The sequence below is a fragment of the Eurosta solidaginis genome, chromosome 5, assembly GCF_040869045.1.
Source record: "Eurosta solidaginis isolate ZX-2024a chromosome 5, ASM4086904v1, whole genome shotgun sequence".
Classification (NCBI taxonomy): Eukaryota; Metazoa; Arthropoda; class Insecta; order Diptera; family Tephritidae; genus Eurosta; species Eurosta solidaginis.
Genome location: NC_090323.1, coordinates 203,937,165 through 203,954,182, shown reverse-complemented (window position 1 = coordinate 203,954,182; position 17,018 = coordinate 203,937,165). Strand labels below are relative to the sequence as shown.

The 17,018-nt window shown below is 36.2% G+C and overlaps 1 protein-coding gene across 1 annotated transcript; it reads left to right on the top strand.

Annotated features, from left to right (window-relative positions):
• The first annotated feature begins 9,032 nt into the window (after positions 1-9,032).
• LOC137254567 (uncharacterized) lies at positions 9,033-11,331 on the top strand. Its single transcript, XM_067792319.1, has 3 exons — positions 9,033-9,748; positions 10,725-10,921; positions 10,983-11,331. Exons 1-3 carry the CDS (start codon positions 9,209-9,211, stop codon positions 11,329-11,331), a joined length of 1,086 nt encoding a protein of 361 aa, XP_067648420.1. The 5' UTR covers positions 9,033-9,208.
• Positions 11,332-17,018: the final 5,687 nt, after the last annotated feature.

Below are 17,018 nucleotides of genomic sequence, written 5' to 3'. Positions count from 1 at the left end.
GTTAAGGTCTCTCGAAATTCGCCGAAAAACTGCCAAAAATCAACTCGAATTTTGAGAGCCCTATAACTTGTACTCAACAAAATTTAGAGCACTCCAAATAAAAAGTTCGAAATTTTCTTAAAATTTTTAAGAATTTTCGAAGTTGTTTTTGGAATTGATTTGCATAACTATACATTTTTCAAAGGATAGAGAAATATTTTTTCAAATGTTGTATGGGCAGATAAGGCGCTTTGAAACAAATTCTGAGATATAAATCATTCTTCAACCAAATTTTGAAATATGGCGCGCTATTTAGTAAAATTTTGAGGTAACGAATTAAAAAAAAAAAAGCTCTGAATTGGGAAATTCTTCCAAGAAATGCCGATAGATGTAGGAGGTTTCGAAAAGTGATCAAACTTTTTAAAACGGCAGCAGAGGTAGGGTAAAACTTGAGTTCATTTTTAATATCTCAGCTCTCGAAACTTTCAAATTTTTACCGATCGATTCAATGAAATCGGTTCTTCCGACTTTTCCGCATTTGAATCGTAGCACCGTTTCATCCCTACTCTATAATATAGACTATTTGTACAAAGATGTTAACATAAATATATACTCTAAAACTGTACTTACACATGCATACATATATACATACACAAATATTAAGCTTATATAGTAAATATATGCAGGACACTACTTTAGTAAATAACATCTTAGATGTAAAAATAAAATACAAAAAAATAAAAAAATAAAATAATTTTACTTGTATCTTTCTAGCCTTGCATTTACATACATACTTAGATGTAAATGCAAATCATATAAAATATATACACACATATTTACACATCTAAAATCTTAATTTAAGTCAAAGCAATTAACAAGTTATTAATTGAATGTAAAACTATCTTCTACTGCTTAAATTAAATCAGTGAAGCAAGACACTTCAACAAAAAAAAAAAAAACGTCTGTTAAATAAAAAAAAAATAAACGAAATGCGTAAGCATCAATTATGTAATTAAGAATGTATTCTAATATATCATGATGATCTAAAAATTTGTTTTTTGTTAAACATTTTCATGAAAGACGACGCAAAAGCATTTAAATAATTTTCTCGCTCATTTTATTTTACATTGAAAATTAAAACTGAAAATTTATTGTTATTTTAAACTGATGCTAATTTTTCTTTAATAAAAAATATTTTTTTTAACGGTTGCTTTCGTTTTTATTTGTATTTGAGTTTTTCGCTCTCATGTTAAGAAGTACATGGCGCCCGAGCATTGCTATGCCTTCTACACTGTCGATAACAGCTCTGTATTCTCATATTATTATTACGTTTGTTTTAGGTATCGGTAGAGCTATTTTGCCCTTCAGTTGGAAAACTTACCATCTTCCAACGCCTCGAGATTGACTGACTTAGCCGTTGATCGAAATATGGCCTGGTTTGATGTAAGGCGCATCGAGTCGCTTGGCTATCTTCTGAGTGAAAAACACTACACCAAATCGGTCATGTCGTTATTGACTACAGGAGTGGCACCAGTGTCCTAAAAGTACTGACTCAACGAGGACCAAGTTGTTGGGGAGTAATTGTTGGGGTGCATGTTAGGTTAGTGAGGCTCTCTCCACTAGTAGGATGGTGTAGTTAATAACAGAAAAAAGCAATGCCCGCAATGACTCAAGAAAAGCTTGCCATTGGAAAGCTGCTCCCGAAGCAGACAACTAATCATTACTCCACTCGGCTCACGCACCTGATCAGTGAAAGCAATTTTCCACCAGACGATATAAATGACCAGTCGGATCACATTTCTCATTCACTTTGGTTCAGTTATCATTCAGTTCTCTGTACTGCATATTCGTTTCTTTATTGCGCACCCTTTTCCGGTTTTTCAGTGCGTGTTAAGCTAACTAGAGTTTAAACCTACCCATTGAACTGCGACGAAGGTCAAAATTTTATGTAAATGGCGTTAGTGGCAGTGTTAGATTTAGATTAGCTTTAACAACAGCTTTGAAATCACACTAAAAAAATGGTCTACGCATAAAAAATGGCAGAGTTAAATTCTAGTAAACTTTAACTGTAGTTTGAACTTTTCACTGAAAAACCAGACCTAAATTATAAAGTTATAACACTTCTATAGTTACTAGTTAAAGAAAAATCACTTAAAGTTTTAATCAAAATGACCCACCCGTCACTTTGGAAATCTCCCATAGGCTTTACTAAATTTGAGTGAAAAAATAGGTGGCAATAACTTTCCACTACCACTTAACGTTCTCTCCGAGAGCAACTGTTGTTGAAATAAAGCTCCATACTGAGAGAAACCGAAAAACAGTTTTGCAAAGGGCAACAGTTAGTTGGAATAACTTTTCGAACATTTTAACCTATAAAGGGTCCTTTGGTCGTTTTTTTTTTTTTTTTTGGAAGAGTGTTAACAAAATGGTATTTGGGAGGTTGAAAGACGACAAAAAACTTCCGAAAAAGTATTCACCGGAAGATTTTACTTCTTTCAATCACAAAACTTTGTGCAAAGAACGTGGTATGGAACTTTGCCATACATCGCTGCAATAGGGCATTGAAAATTGCTATGTGGTGTTTGATTTGCTTGGTATGATCAATATAACATTTTACTTAAGGAACACGCGACGTTGCCATATTTGCCCAAACTTTGCAGAAAAACGTGATGCTCTGTCATAAAAAAGAAACACTGCTACAGCAACTGCAGCGCGAGCTCATTTTCTTCCATTCGTTCCATTTCCCGCTTTTCCTAAAATTAAATGGTGTCGAGCCTTAACAACGTTTATGTAAGGGTTAAGGTCTTCCGACATCTGTTGGCAATACTCCATATCCGAAAGTGACGTCACCGTTTTATTATTTATCCAAATATACCTATTGCTATCTAACCTTTCCATTTTTTTAAATTCATTAGAAAATCATAAAAATACTTAAAAAAAACACAGAATAACTATTCTTTTCTTCAAAAGCGAAGTAAAAGATGTATGTATATAACTTAATATGTATTTTTGAAAGATATATATTTAAAAAAAAACCTATACAAACATAAATATAGAGACTCCTTTTCCATACTCCACAACTTGAAAGCTTTAATAAAAAATTAACCTCTTGAAAGCTTTAATAAAAAATTTGTTATAGTCTTTGACTAAATACTTATAGAAAACAAATTCGTTTTATAAACAAAAAATTGTATTTAATGTTGACATAACCAAACTTTTGAATTGTTTAAATTTAAATATAAAATATTAATGTGCTAAATATTTTGAATTTCAACACATATATATGTATAGTTTTCTAATTAATAAATATTTCACTTAAAAAAGTTATGTATCCGTTATAAAGTCTTAATGTTTTAGTTGTTTCCAAAGTTTCCAATATAAAATTTTATTAAAACATAGCACATACGACGAATAGGAGACCGTGCGATTTGCCTAATTGTGAATATATTTTCAAAAAATCGAGAGATTGATAGGGATGTGCGATTAATCATCATCGTAACATAACGAGATTATCTTCATTTTCGCCCTTAACTCTTAGTCGTTTATTAGTTATTTATTTCCAATATAAATTTTCACTTTGATAAACGGTAATTATGAACAAATTTTAGAGATGTCGATTCTTTTTCATAGACAAAGGGTTTCATCGCAAACTGGAAACGTAAAAAATTTACAGCTTATAATCTTGGTCCGGGACATTTGTAAACGCGTCGATTAAGTATTGTGAATTTATTGTAGATTAGTGCATGTGCAAACGTGGTCATATGCAGGAACAGACCAATAGAAAGTTATAGGCGGCTAGCAATTTCGCCTTGCCCACATGTCAGCTTTCCTAAGATGCAACAAAATCCCTTGCAAATGAGTTGACACGAGAGTTCGAAAATTTAAAACCTTGGCCAGAACGAAATAGAAATAATTTGGAAAACCAAACCAATACAGAGTCAGAACAAAATCGAAATTATATTTAAGAATTAAAGCAAAATTTAAATCGGAAGAATGCGAAATTATTTGAAGAAAGAAAATTGAACTTAAAGCGGAAGAGAGCGCTCTCCTATTTCGAAAATCGCAACCGGACCAAAGTCGAAGTTATAAACGAAATAGAAGAACCCAAGCCGAAATAATTAAAAAAAAAACAAAACCATAACCAGAAGCAAAACGAGAAAAACATTTAAAGAATGAAGATACAAAAAGTCTTGAAGATGTAAAACAATAAAAAAAATATATTTTAAAAACAAAACCATCCAACCAGACCTAAACCAAAACCAAAGGTGAATGGAACCCATAAGAATTTAAAAAAACTAAACCGAAAATTTTAACCCAAAGTACTTTTGAAGAAAGAAATATGGAACGAAATTAATAATGAAAATGAAATAAGTATACAAACTTATAGAAAACCGAAATTTTAAGGAAATAAACCAAACATTATTTTGAATCGGATATTGGAAAACGAAACTGAACTCTGATCACAGAACGACATTCTGCATCCTTTTAGTTTTTAGGGCTATAATCAAAACCGAATACGGAACGAAAACGAAATTGTATCAAAAACGAAACCAAAAATCGATATAAAAGTGAAATAACTTCGGAGATCGAAACCAAAACTAAAACCAGGAAAAATGGAAATAATTTTGAGGTACGGACCTGCACTAGCACGAACAAATTTTGAAGATTTGAAACTCATATACGCTTAAAGAACGAAAGCAATCAAGATAATATTAGTTATGAAGAATGAAACGAAAACGGAAGCCGAGCCGGAAAGTTGACATCGTAGCTGAACCGACCACTAATTTGAAAATTCAACGAAACCCAAATTTCAAAACCAAAAAAAGCTAGAAAAACGAAGTCAAGGCCGAAACCGAAAATTTATCGAATTTAATAATTTGTAAGAGCTCGTAAAACCGAAAGGAAACAAACACCGAAATCGGAAAAAAATCGAAGTAATTTTGAAAAACGAAACCAACGGGGAAAGCGAAACATAAACGTAAATCGAAAATGTTAAAAAAAAAACAAAGTACGTTTAACAATTTTTTCAAAAGGAAATAATTTAGGGAACGCACGACTACCGCAAGAAATAGAAATAATGTGAGAAGCGCACGAAGATCGAAATCTAAAGAAATCGAAATAATACTGAAGAAAGCTAAGTTAATTTTTTTTTTGTGTTTTAATTTAGCAACTAAATGTAGATTGATCCACAATTTGATTCAAGGAGCCACCACTAACGGTTAAAGCGCCAAATACACGACACCAACATTTCCGCGAACATTCCGCAATCTTCTTCGCAGTTTTGGCCATACACCATACGAACTTTTGGCCGAACATTGATTCTCTTTCAGACAGCGATGAATACGGACAACAATTGTGCAATATTGCTCGCTGTGCCAATTAAGCGTAAAAAAAAGAGAGAATCATTATTCTTTTTAATCAATAATCTTTGCTTTTTACTTTCCACAATGATGGCAAAGATTTATACAATTCAATAAATTCACTCAGAAATTTTTTATTGTCCATTTTACTTTTCCGCGCACGTCTGTTCCGTTCAGAAATTACTACGATTATGAGCTTTTTCGCTATACACGCACGAAGAGTTCGCGCAAATGTTCGCCAAAAATTAAAATATTTTGATTTTTGGCGAACATTTGCGCGAACTGGCAAACACCACAATACACGACAGAAAAGGTCGCAGAAACATGACATAACGGGAATGTTCGCGGAAATGTTCGTGTCGTGTATTTGGCGCTTAAGGCGCTACGTGGGTTAATCGGTTTATCGATAACTACTATAAATTTGTGTATATATCTTGAACCAAACCAGATTACAAAACTTTTGTTTTTGCAATATATAGATACCCACCTGTAGATTAATCCACAAGTTGATATAAAGTTCCATCATTAAGCCTTCAAGACAAAACTGGGAATGTATTGGTACACAAAGACCCAGCACCTAACTTGTGATAAATCTCTTGAACCGAGCAATATTTTCGAAACTCTTCTCTTGCATTATATAGCCACCTACTTGGAGATTAATCCACAATTTTACTCAAGGTTCCATCATTAACGGTTCAAGCGCTACGTGCGATATCCGGTTTATCAACAATTACTGACGACTAAACCGATTTTTGGATATATCTCTTGACCCAAGCAAAATTTCCAAAAAAATGTGTTGCATTATGTAGCTACCTACTTGTAGATTGAAGCACAACTTCATTTAGTGTATATCTCTTGAACCAAGACAAATGAAGCCCCTGAGTCAAATTGTGTCGTAACCTACAAGTAGATGCAAAACAAGAGTTTGAAAAATATTGCTCGGTTCAAGAGATGTAGCGCAATTAAGTGCTGGGTCATTTATGTACCGATAAATTCCCAGTTTTGCCTTGAAGGGTTAATGATGGAACTTTATATCAAAGTGTGAATTAATCTGCAAGTCAGTACGTAAACATTACAAAAACAAAAACTTTCTTGGTTCACAAGATATACCCAAGGGACAGTAGTTATCGAAAAACTGATTAATTCACTGAGCGCCTTAACCGTTAACGGTACAATCTTGAATGAAGTTGTGCCTCAATCTACAAGTAGGTAGCTACATAATGCAACAAAAAATATTTTGAAAATTTGCTTGGTTAAACAGATATACACAAAAAACAGTTAGTAGTCAGCACTGATCGATCAACCGATAAATTGCACGTAGAAATTGAACCGTTAATGATAGAACCTTGAAACAAATTGTGGATTAATCTACAAAAAGATGGCTATATATTTAAAGACAAGAGTTTAGAAAATATTGCTTGGTTTAAGAGATATAAGGAAAATGAGGAGCTGGGTCGTTTGTGTACCGAAAAGTTCAAATTTTTTTTTAATGATAGAACCTTGAATCAAATGTGGATCAATCTACAAGTAGGTGGATATAGGGAGAACTTCTAAAATATTGCTCGGTTCAAGAGAGCAAGATAGGCGCTGGGTCATTTGTGTACCAATACATTCCCATTTTTGACATTAAGGGTTAATGATGAAATTCTATATCAAAATTTATCTACAAGTAGATGACTACCTAATGCACAACAAGAATTTTGAAAATCTTGCTCGGTTCAAGAGATATATGAGAATTGAGGTATTGGGTCATTTGTATACCGATAAATTCAGATATTTTCCTTGAAGGGTTAATGGTTGAGCTTCATATCAAATTGTGAATTACTCTACAAGTAGACGGCTATATAATACAAAAAAAAAGAGTTGAAAAAATATTGCTTGGTTCAAGGGATAATGAGCAATTTCGGTGCTCGGTAATTTGTGCACCAATGAATTCCAATTTTTGCATTGAAGGGTTAATGATGGAACTTCATATCAAAGTGTGAATTAATCTACAAGTGAGTGCGTAATCATTGCGAAAACAAAAACTTGCTTGGCTCAAGAGAGAGCGAGGGACAGTATTAATCGAAAAACCGATTAATGCACTTAGTGCCTAAACCGTTAATGGTAGAACCTTGAGTGAAGTTGTGCCTCAATCTAAAAGCAGGTGGCTACATAAAGCAACAAAAAAGGTTTTGAAAATTTGCTTGGTTAAAGAGATATACAGAAAAAACTGTTAGTAATCAGCACTGATCGATTAACCGATACATCGCACGTAGAAATTGAAACGTTAATGATAGAACCTTGAAACAAATTGTGGATTAATCTACAAAAAGATGGCTATATATTGAAAGACAAGAGTTTAGAAAATATTGCTTGGTTTAAGAGATATAAGGAAAATGAGGAGCTGGGTCATATGAGTACCGAAAAGTTCTCATTTTTGCCTCGAAGGGTTAATTACGGAAGTTTATATCACATTGGTGATTAATCTACAGGTAGATGGCTATATAATACAAAAAAAAAAAGTTGAAAAAGTCTTGCTTGGTTTAAGGGATATTGGGCAATGTCGGTGCTCGGTAATTTGTGTACCGATAAATTCGAATTTATGCATTGAAGTGTTAAGGATGGAACTTTATATCAAATTGTGAATTGATCTCCAAGTAATTACCTATATGTGACAAAAACAAAAACTTTGACATTTGCTTTGGTTAAAGAGATATACACAAAGTTTCAGTAGTTATCGATAGACCGACTAACCCATGTTCGATTTTTCGGTTGATCGTTGAGTGCTGACTACTAACAGCTGTATATCTCTTGAACAAAACCCAATTCAAAAGTTTTTGTTTTGGCATTCAAGCAGTTACCTTATGTAGATTAATCCACAATTTGACTCAGGGTTATATCGTTAATGGTTAAGGCGCTACGTGGGTTTATCGGTTTTTCGATAACTACTGGCAATTCGTGTGTGTCTCTTGAACCAATCCAAATGACAAAGCTTTTGTTTTTGCAATATATAGGTACCCAGATTAGCCCACAATTTGATTCAAAGTTCTATCGCTTATGGTTAAGGTGCTACGTGGGTTAAACGGTTTACCGATAACTACTAACTATTATGTATATCTCTTGAACTAAGTTAAATACAAGTAAATAGCTATATTTTGCAAAACCTAAAACTGTGTCGATTGCCATGATTCAAGAGATATACACGAATAGACAGCAGTTATCGAAAAACCGATAAAACCACGTAGCGCATTAACCGTTAACGGTGGAACCTGGAATGAAGTTGTGCCTCAATCTACAAGTAGGTGGATACATAATGCAATAAAAAAAATTTGGAAATTTTGCTTTGTTCAAGAGATATACACAAAAAACCGTTAGTAGTCAGAACTCATCGATAAACCGATAAATCGCACGTAGAAATTGAAACGTTAATGATAGAACCTTGAGACAAATTGTGGATTAATCTATAAAACTTCATCATTAACCCTTCAAGACAAAAATTGGAGTTTATCGTACACAAATGACCTTACCTTGGATGGAACAAAAAATTGAATGAGTATTTTTATTATTTGACAATTTTACATTTCAATTATGAAAAGAGTTTTGAAAAATTAATTTGTTTCAAAATTTTATAAAAACCACTCGTTTTATTTTGTTTGCATTTTTAATTAATTAATTATTTTCGTATTGAAATTTTCGTGTGTGTGTTTATTTGTCCGCTTTAGGAGTGTGCGTGTTTGTGTTTGTGTATGCCTGTGTGCATGTTGACGTGCTAAAAGCGGATCCTCATCGCGTGCATCTAAAAATTCCAAACAATCAAAAGTTTAAAGTTACTTTAAAATCATATCATTAATCCCTCTCGCCCCATCCCCATCTACCACAACTTTGGTATGCCAAAATTTAAGTGCACAACCCAAACGGATCTTAGCGATGAACCAATTGTAAAGGTGCCACGTCGTCAGCTGAGATCCCGCCAACGTGAGGAACCCCAAAATCCACCGCTCAATCTTTGCGATTTACCACTCGAACTACTCGACAAAATAATTGGCTATATAAATATTTGGCATCACAATCGCATACGTGGCACATCGAAACGTTTGCGTGACGCCAACGATGCATTTGTTATGCACGAGTTCAAGAAAGCTTTGCATAAATCAACCGTTAAAGATCCGACAAGTTACGAATGCGCCGCATTACAAACAATCGAGCAAGCGACAGAAGTTTATGTAAAGTCCGGTTATGAATCAACATTTTGCGGCTGTATTCTGCCAATGCTACGTAGTTCATATAAGGACCCATTTTGTCCACAAGTTTTGCAGATTAATACATTTCTACTACATTTTTATGATATGGTAGATGAGTTAATTGGGGATCGGCGTTCGCAACATGCACGATTGCTATACAATTTGACTTTGATGCGATTTTTTAAGGTAAGCAAATGGTAATCGATGTTGTAGTGTAAGTAGCCGTTCCCATTTACCCTGTCTTAGCATACTGCAGCTGCGTCCCACATTGAACCTCTAATATCATGTGTCCGAATTAAGGCATATTTGTTCAAGATCTCATCTCCTGCAGGACTTAAGTTCTTTTGGGATTTCGTGAAAGGAGGAAATGATTTATACACTGATCGGGCTTTTGAAGCCTCACTGCGGAGCTCTCCGAATATAACTAAGACTCTATTTCACCTTGAAGGGGTTCATCGGGGTAAGCTGTCGGGCTTTTGAAGCCTCACAGTGACCCGAGTACTGCACCCCCTTATTTTCTTAAAAGTCTTCGCATTAAAAGTCAGCATCCGTATCTGGATCTGAGTTTAGTTAGAATTCAAATTTGGATGTGTCGTGAGAGCTTCTACGCTCCTGTGGAATGACCATGTCCCAAAACTTTGGCCAGATCAGCCTAGGAAGGGATAATTCGCTGAGTCGATGAACCATAGACCGATCTGTGTAACTGGCTGTCAACATATGTGACCCGGTCTATGAAAAGGTGGCTTTAGACTCAAAATAGAAATTGCGAGAAACAGCTGTTAACAGCTGTTTTTTTTTTAGTCATAAGCCACCTTTTCATAGACCGGGTCACATATCCAGACTAATATTAGATATTTTCCTTAGGCCACGGGTGTCCAAAAATTGGTAGAGATTGCCATTTCGCATACGCAATGAGAGCTCCTCGGCCTACCATCAAGGCACAATATGTAACCTTGCACTGATATATTTCTCAACTAATATCCTTATTGAACCTCACATTTCGTCTACCCAAACTTCAGAACATCATCTAAATGATGTCGCTCGAACGTTCCCAATGCATAATATCCATATCCTCTTCAGAGTGTTCTATTATTCATTTGATCTTCTGGCTTAGAGCACATACAGAAATTGAGCAAATATTTTTCTTTGCTTTCGTACACAGAAATTCGACAAATCAGCAGTGATCTCATCAACAACAATGCCATTACATAGTCGCATTGTCGTTGAGCTAAAAGGACCATGGCTCGGTATGTTGTGGACATCGAAGACGCGCTCAAGGGATCAACCAGAGAAACGCTGTAATCTTCTTATCATACTCTCGGAAATGTTTATGGCTAATATAACAGGAAAATCTTTTAAGTAAGTAATTACAAAATGGGTTACCTCTAAAAAGTTATCTCTCTTGCTTTCATAATATTAGACGCGTTTGGGAATGTCTCAATGAAATTTATGTTTTCGGCAATGATACGAGCAATTGTAAACGCGTACCAAAAACTCTTTTCACCTTCACTGTACATGGTTCAAAGAAGATTTGTTCATTATTTCGTTCTTGTCTTGAAGAGGAATCAAATGATTTTATATGGCCTTCGAAATGGCCTCGCGATCAATTTACTGTCAATTTGGATATCGCTTGTAAGGAGGCAATGAAATGGGGTTGCTCGAAATCGCAACATATGGAGTTTGGTCCATTTGCTGAGCCATTATTCAGCGAGGAGGAAGAATATATGGATGATTGTAGTTCGGGTCGAACGCTATTGGATGTGGAGTGATTTATTGGGGTACTTCGTTGTATTAATTTACATTGATCTGCTCTGGTATGTGTCACTAAAAATATTATAAAAAATTTATTATACAAAATAAAGGCAAGTATATAGTACATATGACTAACGTAATATCTCTGCGTTGGCATCGTATCAGGTTTTCCATGGAAACAAAAGTTCTGGATCTGATGTTGTTGTTGTTGTATTAACAATGAAGACATTCCACGAAGGTTTTGTAAAGTGTTATCGATGTTGATGGTCCTTTGCCGGATATAGATCCGGTACGTTCCGGTAACAAAGCACCATTAAGGTGCTAGCCCGATCATCTCGGGAACGATTAATATGACCACATTAAAGGCCAATAAAAATGAATCTTCCTGTGTCGTCGCAACGCGTAAGATACATTTTTCATAATATGTTTGCCTTATATTTAGCGGCCGAAAAACTACAAATAGAACAAGTAAGGAAGGCTAAGTTTGGATGTAACCGAACATTACATACTCAGCTGCCAAATTATAGCTTGCGAAACTTTTAAATTACCTTATTTTAAAGGTAGGCGGTGCCACGCCCATTGTCCAAAATTTTACTAATTTTCTATTCTGCGTCATTAGGTCAACCCACCTACCAAATTTCATCGCTTTATCCGTCAAGTGGGCGTGGTTATATCCCGATTTCGTTCATTTGAAATAGCGATCTGAGATGAGTGCCCAGGAACTTACATACCAAATTTCATTAAGATACCTCAAAATTTACTCAAGTTATCGTGTTTACGGACAGACGGACGGACGGACGGAGGGACATGGCTAAATGAATTTCTTATTCTGTGAGCTCTGCTCAGCTGAGTATAAAAAATATTGCCCCGAGTGAGGAATAAAAGATTTGGAGGTCATACTCGAAAAAGCTCTCAAGTGAAATGCGCATTAGGAGATACGGAAAATAAACAAGGTCCTACCTACCTCACCTGCCGTAGACTGTACGGTCAAAGACTTACAAATGTTTATGGTTGTCTCTTCAACTCTAAGCAGCTATGTCTTGCTATGAAGCAGTTGTTTGGAAATCTTGAACGGAGATTCCGTTAAACGTTTGTGTATGGCGTTTTCGCATGGTCTGACCATTTACACATTTGGTTCTACTTGCTCCAAACATACTGATGATGCGAAATCATCATCCATCCATTCCAAGTTGCGAAAACATTTAACTTAAGGACTTTGCTGTGACCCCAGCGGGTTAGGGGGTCAGAATATACCCGCCGTAGGTATGCCTGTCGTAAGAGGCGACTAAAATACCAGATTCAAGGGGCTGTGTAGCGCAACCCTTTCAAGTTGCCAGCGCAATATATAGCTGCTACAAACCCAATTGTCAACCTCACCTATCCGTGGCGAATCCTGTTTCACTAACAGACGAGGCTCTGAGGACCCCAAGCTCCTCATGGAACTTGGGGTTGGGTAGGGATGGATGGCCTGAAGGTTTAATGTGGCCATATAAATCGTTCCCGAGATGGTCGGGCTAGCACCTTAATGGTGCTGTGTTACCGGATCTGTATCCGACAAAGGACCATCACATCGATAACACTCCCCAAAGCCTTCGGGGAGTAACCTTATCGCTACAACAACAACAACAACAGAATATTTGCCGATTGATGGAGCCATGCGCTGATGTCGGAACGATTCTTTTGCATGTGGTGGAAGCAACTCAATACTACGAAAGCTCCCGTCCAGGGATTCTTTGACTTGCCAGCTTATGTGAGAAATCGGCTAGGTTGGGATTCCATCAGCAAGGTCTGATTGCTACGTACGTCCTGAATGAAACGGATCGATATAGATACGTGGAACGTTACACTATTCCTCGCAGAGCAATAGGTTTTGTTTTATCGGCCTATTGATAAAGGATTCATGGATCGAAACGAGCTCAATTAAATTAAAAAAACAAAAATCATTACAAAAATTTATTGTTCTGGCCATGGTACAATAACCAGGTAAAAGCATCAGAGTTGCATTTTACATGTTTTTTCATTCGAAGGTGGTCATAAAATGTCAAACTTTGTTTATGTTTACATTTTTTGTTTATTTACTTTTGATGTGAATATTTATTAGGTAATTCTTTACTTTAGCTCACAACTACTAAAACTCGTCCAAAAATATCGGGAGAGGTGTCAAAAGACGCGCTTTGGACCCAGGACCACGAATCCGAAAACGGAAATTGAAAATTTTATTTCTTTCCAGATATATTTACAAAGTTGAAAATTTTCATGTGGCTGTTGTAATTTTGATGGTGTTGTGTACCCACAAAACAAACTGTAGGTAAAAGTGTTTTGCGCGGATATAGATTTGTTCTCCCATGGTAATTTTTTATAAGCGCGGCCGAAGGCCGCCAACGCAGAAAGGTGTTCTGCGCAAAATTACTATGGATCCCACCCCGGTTTCGGAGGTACCCGCGGGTCTTTTTTCGGTTTTTCGTTAATATCTTTTGGACGAATTAAAATTTTTATAATCCGCCGGATTAATACTGATGTCAAGACGCGTCGTTTGACACCTCTCTCGATATTTTTGGTAGCGTATTAGCAGTCGACCCGTCAACTAGACTATTACCTTCGCAAAAATACTATGGAATCCACCCCCGGTTTCGGAGCGCTCCGTCGCCATTTTTCAGTTTTTTGAATAATATATATAATATATAATATAGAATATTTTTTGACAGAACAAAAATTTTTAATTTTCGCTTTCGGATTCGTCGTCCTGAGTCCAAAACGCATTTTTTTGACACCTCCCGATATTTTTGCACGAGTTTTTGCAGTTGTGAGCTAAAGTAAAGGATTACCCCGCAAGATCAAGGAAGAGGAAAAATTGGGAAAAAGCTTGTGGCGTTAGCTTCCTTAAAATGGCTTAATTTTTTCGCACCATTTTCAGGCCTGTGCCTTATTGTGGGATCTCAGAGAGTAAATTTGATGCCCAACTCCACTCCATCGCTATATTTACCGTCTTTGATGTAAATATTGTTTCCCGAATGTAGTAAGATAAAAAATATAATATAATTTTATGTATGACTTAGCAGTGCTAATCAAGAGTTTGTAAAAAGCGGAAGTTGTCTCATCGTCCCCAACGGTCATTCCTACAGTTATCTACCAAAATATCGGACAATACTTTCGCCGCTACAACGTGAAGGAAGGACAAAGGAGAAAGTCCCTTCTACATGTTCGCTTTTTTTTTAAGTGACACCGTTGGTGCGAAAGGTCAATACTTCGCACGGAACAGCTGCAGCACACAAACGGATATGCATGATGTACCAAGAATAAGCCGTGAAACCCAGACGCAGTAACCTCCCCTAGTTTCATGGCCACCATTAGTTTACAAAGAGAAAAAAAATGCTAAACAATTATATATACGAAATTCGGCCCCTATCAGGGCCACAAACAGTTTGCGAAGAGAAAATATTGCTAGACAATTATGTTTTAGATTTACTTTTGGATTATTTATATCATCCATATGATGACAAGAAAAAAACTCAGCATTTTATATACAATCTCATTCCAAATTTAAATATGCGAGAGATATATCTTCCTTCAAAATATCGGTTCCTGATAAATATTTTGATAAGGTACTGGATACTTCCTTTTGGCCGACTCATTCTGTGGTTCATGTATACTCTAAAAAGCATGGCAATACGTCAAAAAACTAAGAGACCTGTGCTGTGAGAGCAGCACATACCTTGATAGCTGTCTACCGTCCTGTTCAAAAGGTCAAGGAGTTGATAATATTTCCATAAATGGCACCCAAAAGCAATTGAGTGTCTACTTTCAAAATGTCTCCGGAATGCGAACTAAGTCTAACGTAATGTACAATATGAGTTCGCTTGTGGACTATGACGTGTTCGTTCTTATTGAAAGTTGGCTAAATCCTGAGTTCCTTGATGCTGAGTTTTTTGACTCTAATCTTTACACTGTCTATCGCAAGGATCGCGATTTTTCCAAAACTGGACTCTCTAGAGGCGGTGGAGTTTTAATTGCCATACGCCGGCACATCAACTCGTCGCTTGTGGAGCTGAAGGATCAAGACTCGCTTTTGGACCAACTGTGTGTCTCAGTTCGCGGTATCTCTGAAATTTTTATCTGTGTGTCATACATTCCACTGCCTAGTCTAGACTCACTTTATAAGTCTCATATAGATAATATTACTGATTTAGTTCGTTCTTGTGATAGTGGTAACTTTTGCATATTGGGTGACTTTAATTTACCTAATATTGAATGGTCTTACGTCGATAATAACTACTCATTAGTTCCGAACAATGTAAACACCACTTCTGAGATTTATCTTATTGACAGTTTCTCAAGTGTTAGTCTTTCTCAGATCAACGGCTTCACCAATCAACTGTCGAGAATTCTTGATCTTGTCTTTCTTAATGATAATTTTAGCTGTACGGTCACCGAATGCCTGGAACCGTTGTCGTGCTCTGGTTTGCACCACATTCCGCTTATCCTCGAAGTAGAATTCTACAACTTCGAAAGTATTGGAACTCTGAATGAGGATCCTACTTTTTCATTTAGACGTGGAAATTATGACTGTATATATCAGGAAGTTTCTTCCGTTGATTGGGAAGCCCTGTTTTGGGGATATGATCTTGCTCGATGCTTCAGCTTATTTAAAAACGTTGTAAATCAAATCTGCATAAACAATTTACCTCAGAAAATGAAACGGTGTTACAGAATACCATGGTATACTAGAAAACTAAAGAGGCTTAAGAATCAGAGGAATAGGTTTTACAAAAAGTTCAAGGCCACTAAGCTAATGGCGTATAAAGAAAAATACCTGCGTTATTCCAAATCGTTCAAAGCGTTAGGCAAGAGGCTCCATGGTAACTATGTTCGTAATTTTGAATCCGACATTAAGGAAAACCCTAGGGCATTCTGGACTTATGTAAAGTCCAAAAAACGATGCTCAATATCCCTGCCTCAGTCATCTATAATTCTGAGCATGCTTCATCAACAACTGAAGCGGCCAACCTTTTTGCAGCCTTCTTCTGCTCCAATTTCCTGACGCCACCGGAAGACCCGCAGGAGTTGCCCACTGTGGTTGACAGTCCCATTAACTTTGGTGCGCTGACTATCAATTGAAGATATGGTCGATGGAATCCAGAATATTAAATCATCTACCCATACTGATATTGACGGCTTATCGTCTTATCTTTTGAAAAATTGTTTGGCTCTGGCATTTCCCCTCCTTTTAATTTTCAACAAATCTTTAGAGTGCGGCGAATTTATTGATGCGTGGAAGATAACCTTCATCAGCCCTATTTTCAAGTGTGGTAGCAAGAACAATGTCGCGAATTATAGGCCCATTGCAAAATTATCATCGGTTTCAAAATTATTCGCGTACATTGTGAAACAAAAAATGTACTTTGCTGTTAAACCTCTAATCAATGAAAATAAGCATGGTTTTATGGCCGGTAGATCCACTGTAACAAACCTTTCTATCTTCTCTGATTTTTGCATATCTTCTTTTAATGACCGTTGTCAAGTTGATACTGTGTACACCGACTTCTCAAAAGCATTTGATAAAGTTAGTCATTCTATCCTAATTTCTAAATTGACTCGCGTGGGCTTCCACTCGATGTTTTTATCATGGATTAAATCATACCTCCACCAGCGTAGCTGTGTTGTGGTTATAGACAATAACTCTTCAAACACATTCACAGCCACCTCC

Excerpts from the sequence above, each read along its gene's own strand:
- LOC137254567 (XM_067792319.1), top strand. The coding sequence starts at position 9,209 with ATGCCAAAATTTAAGTGCACAACCCAAACGGATCTTAGCGATGAACCA. Across the intron at positions 9,749-10,724 it reads CTTTGATGCGATTTTTTAAG|AAATTCGACAAATCAGCAGT; the intron begins GTAAGCAAATGG and ends TTTCGTACACAG. Across the intron at positions 10,922-10,982 it reads ATAACAGGAAAATCTTTTAA|ACGCGTTTGGGAATGTCTCA; the intron begins GTAAGTAATTAC and ends TCATAATATTAG.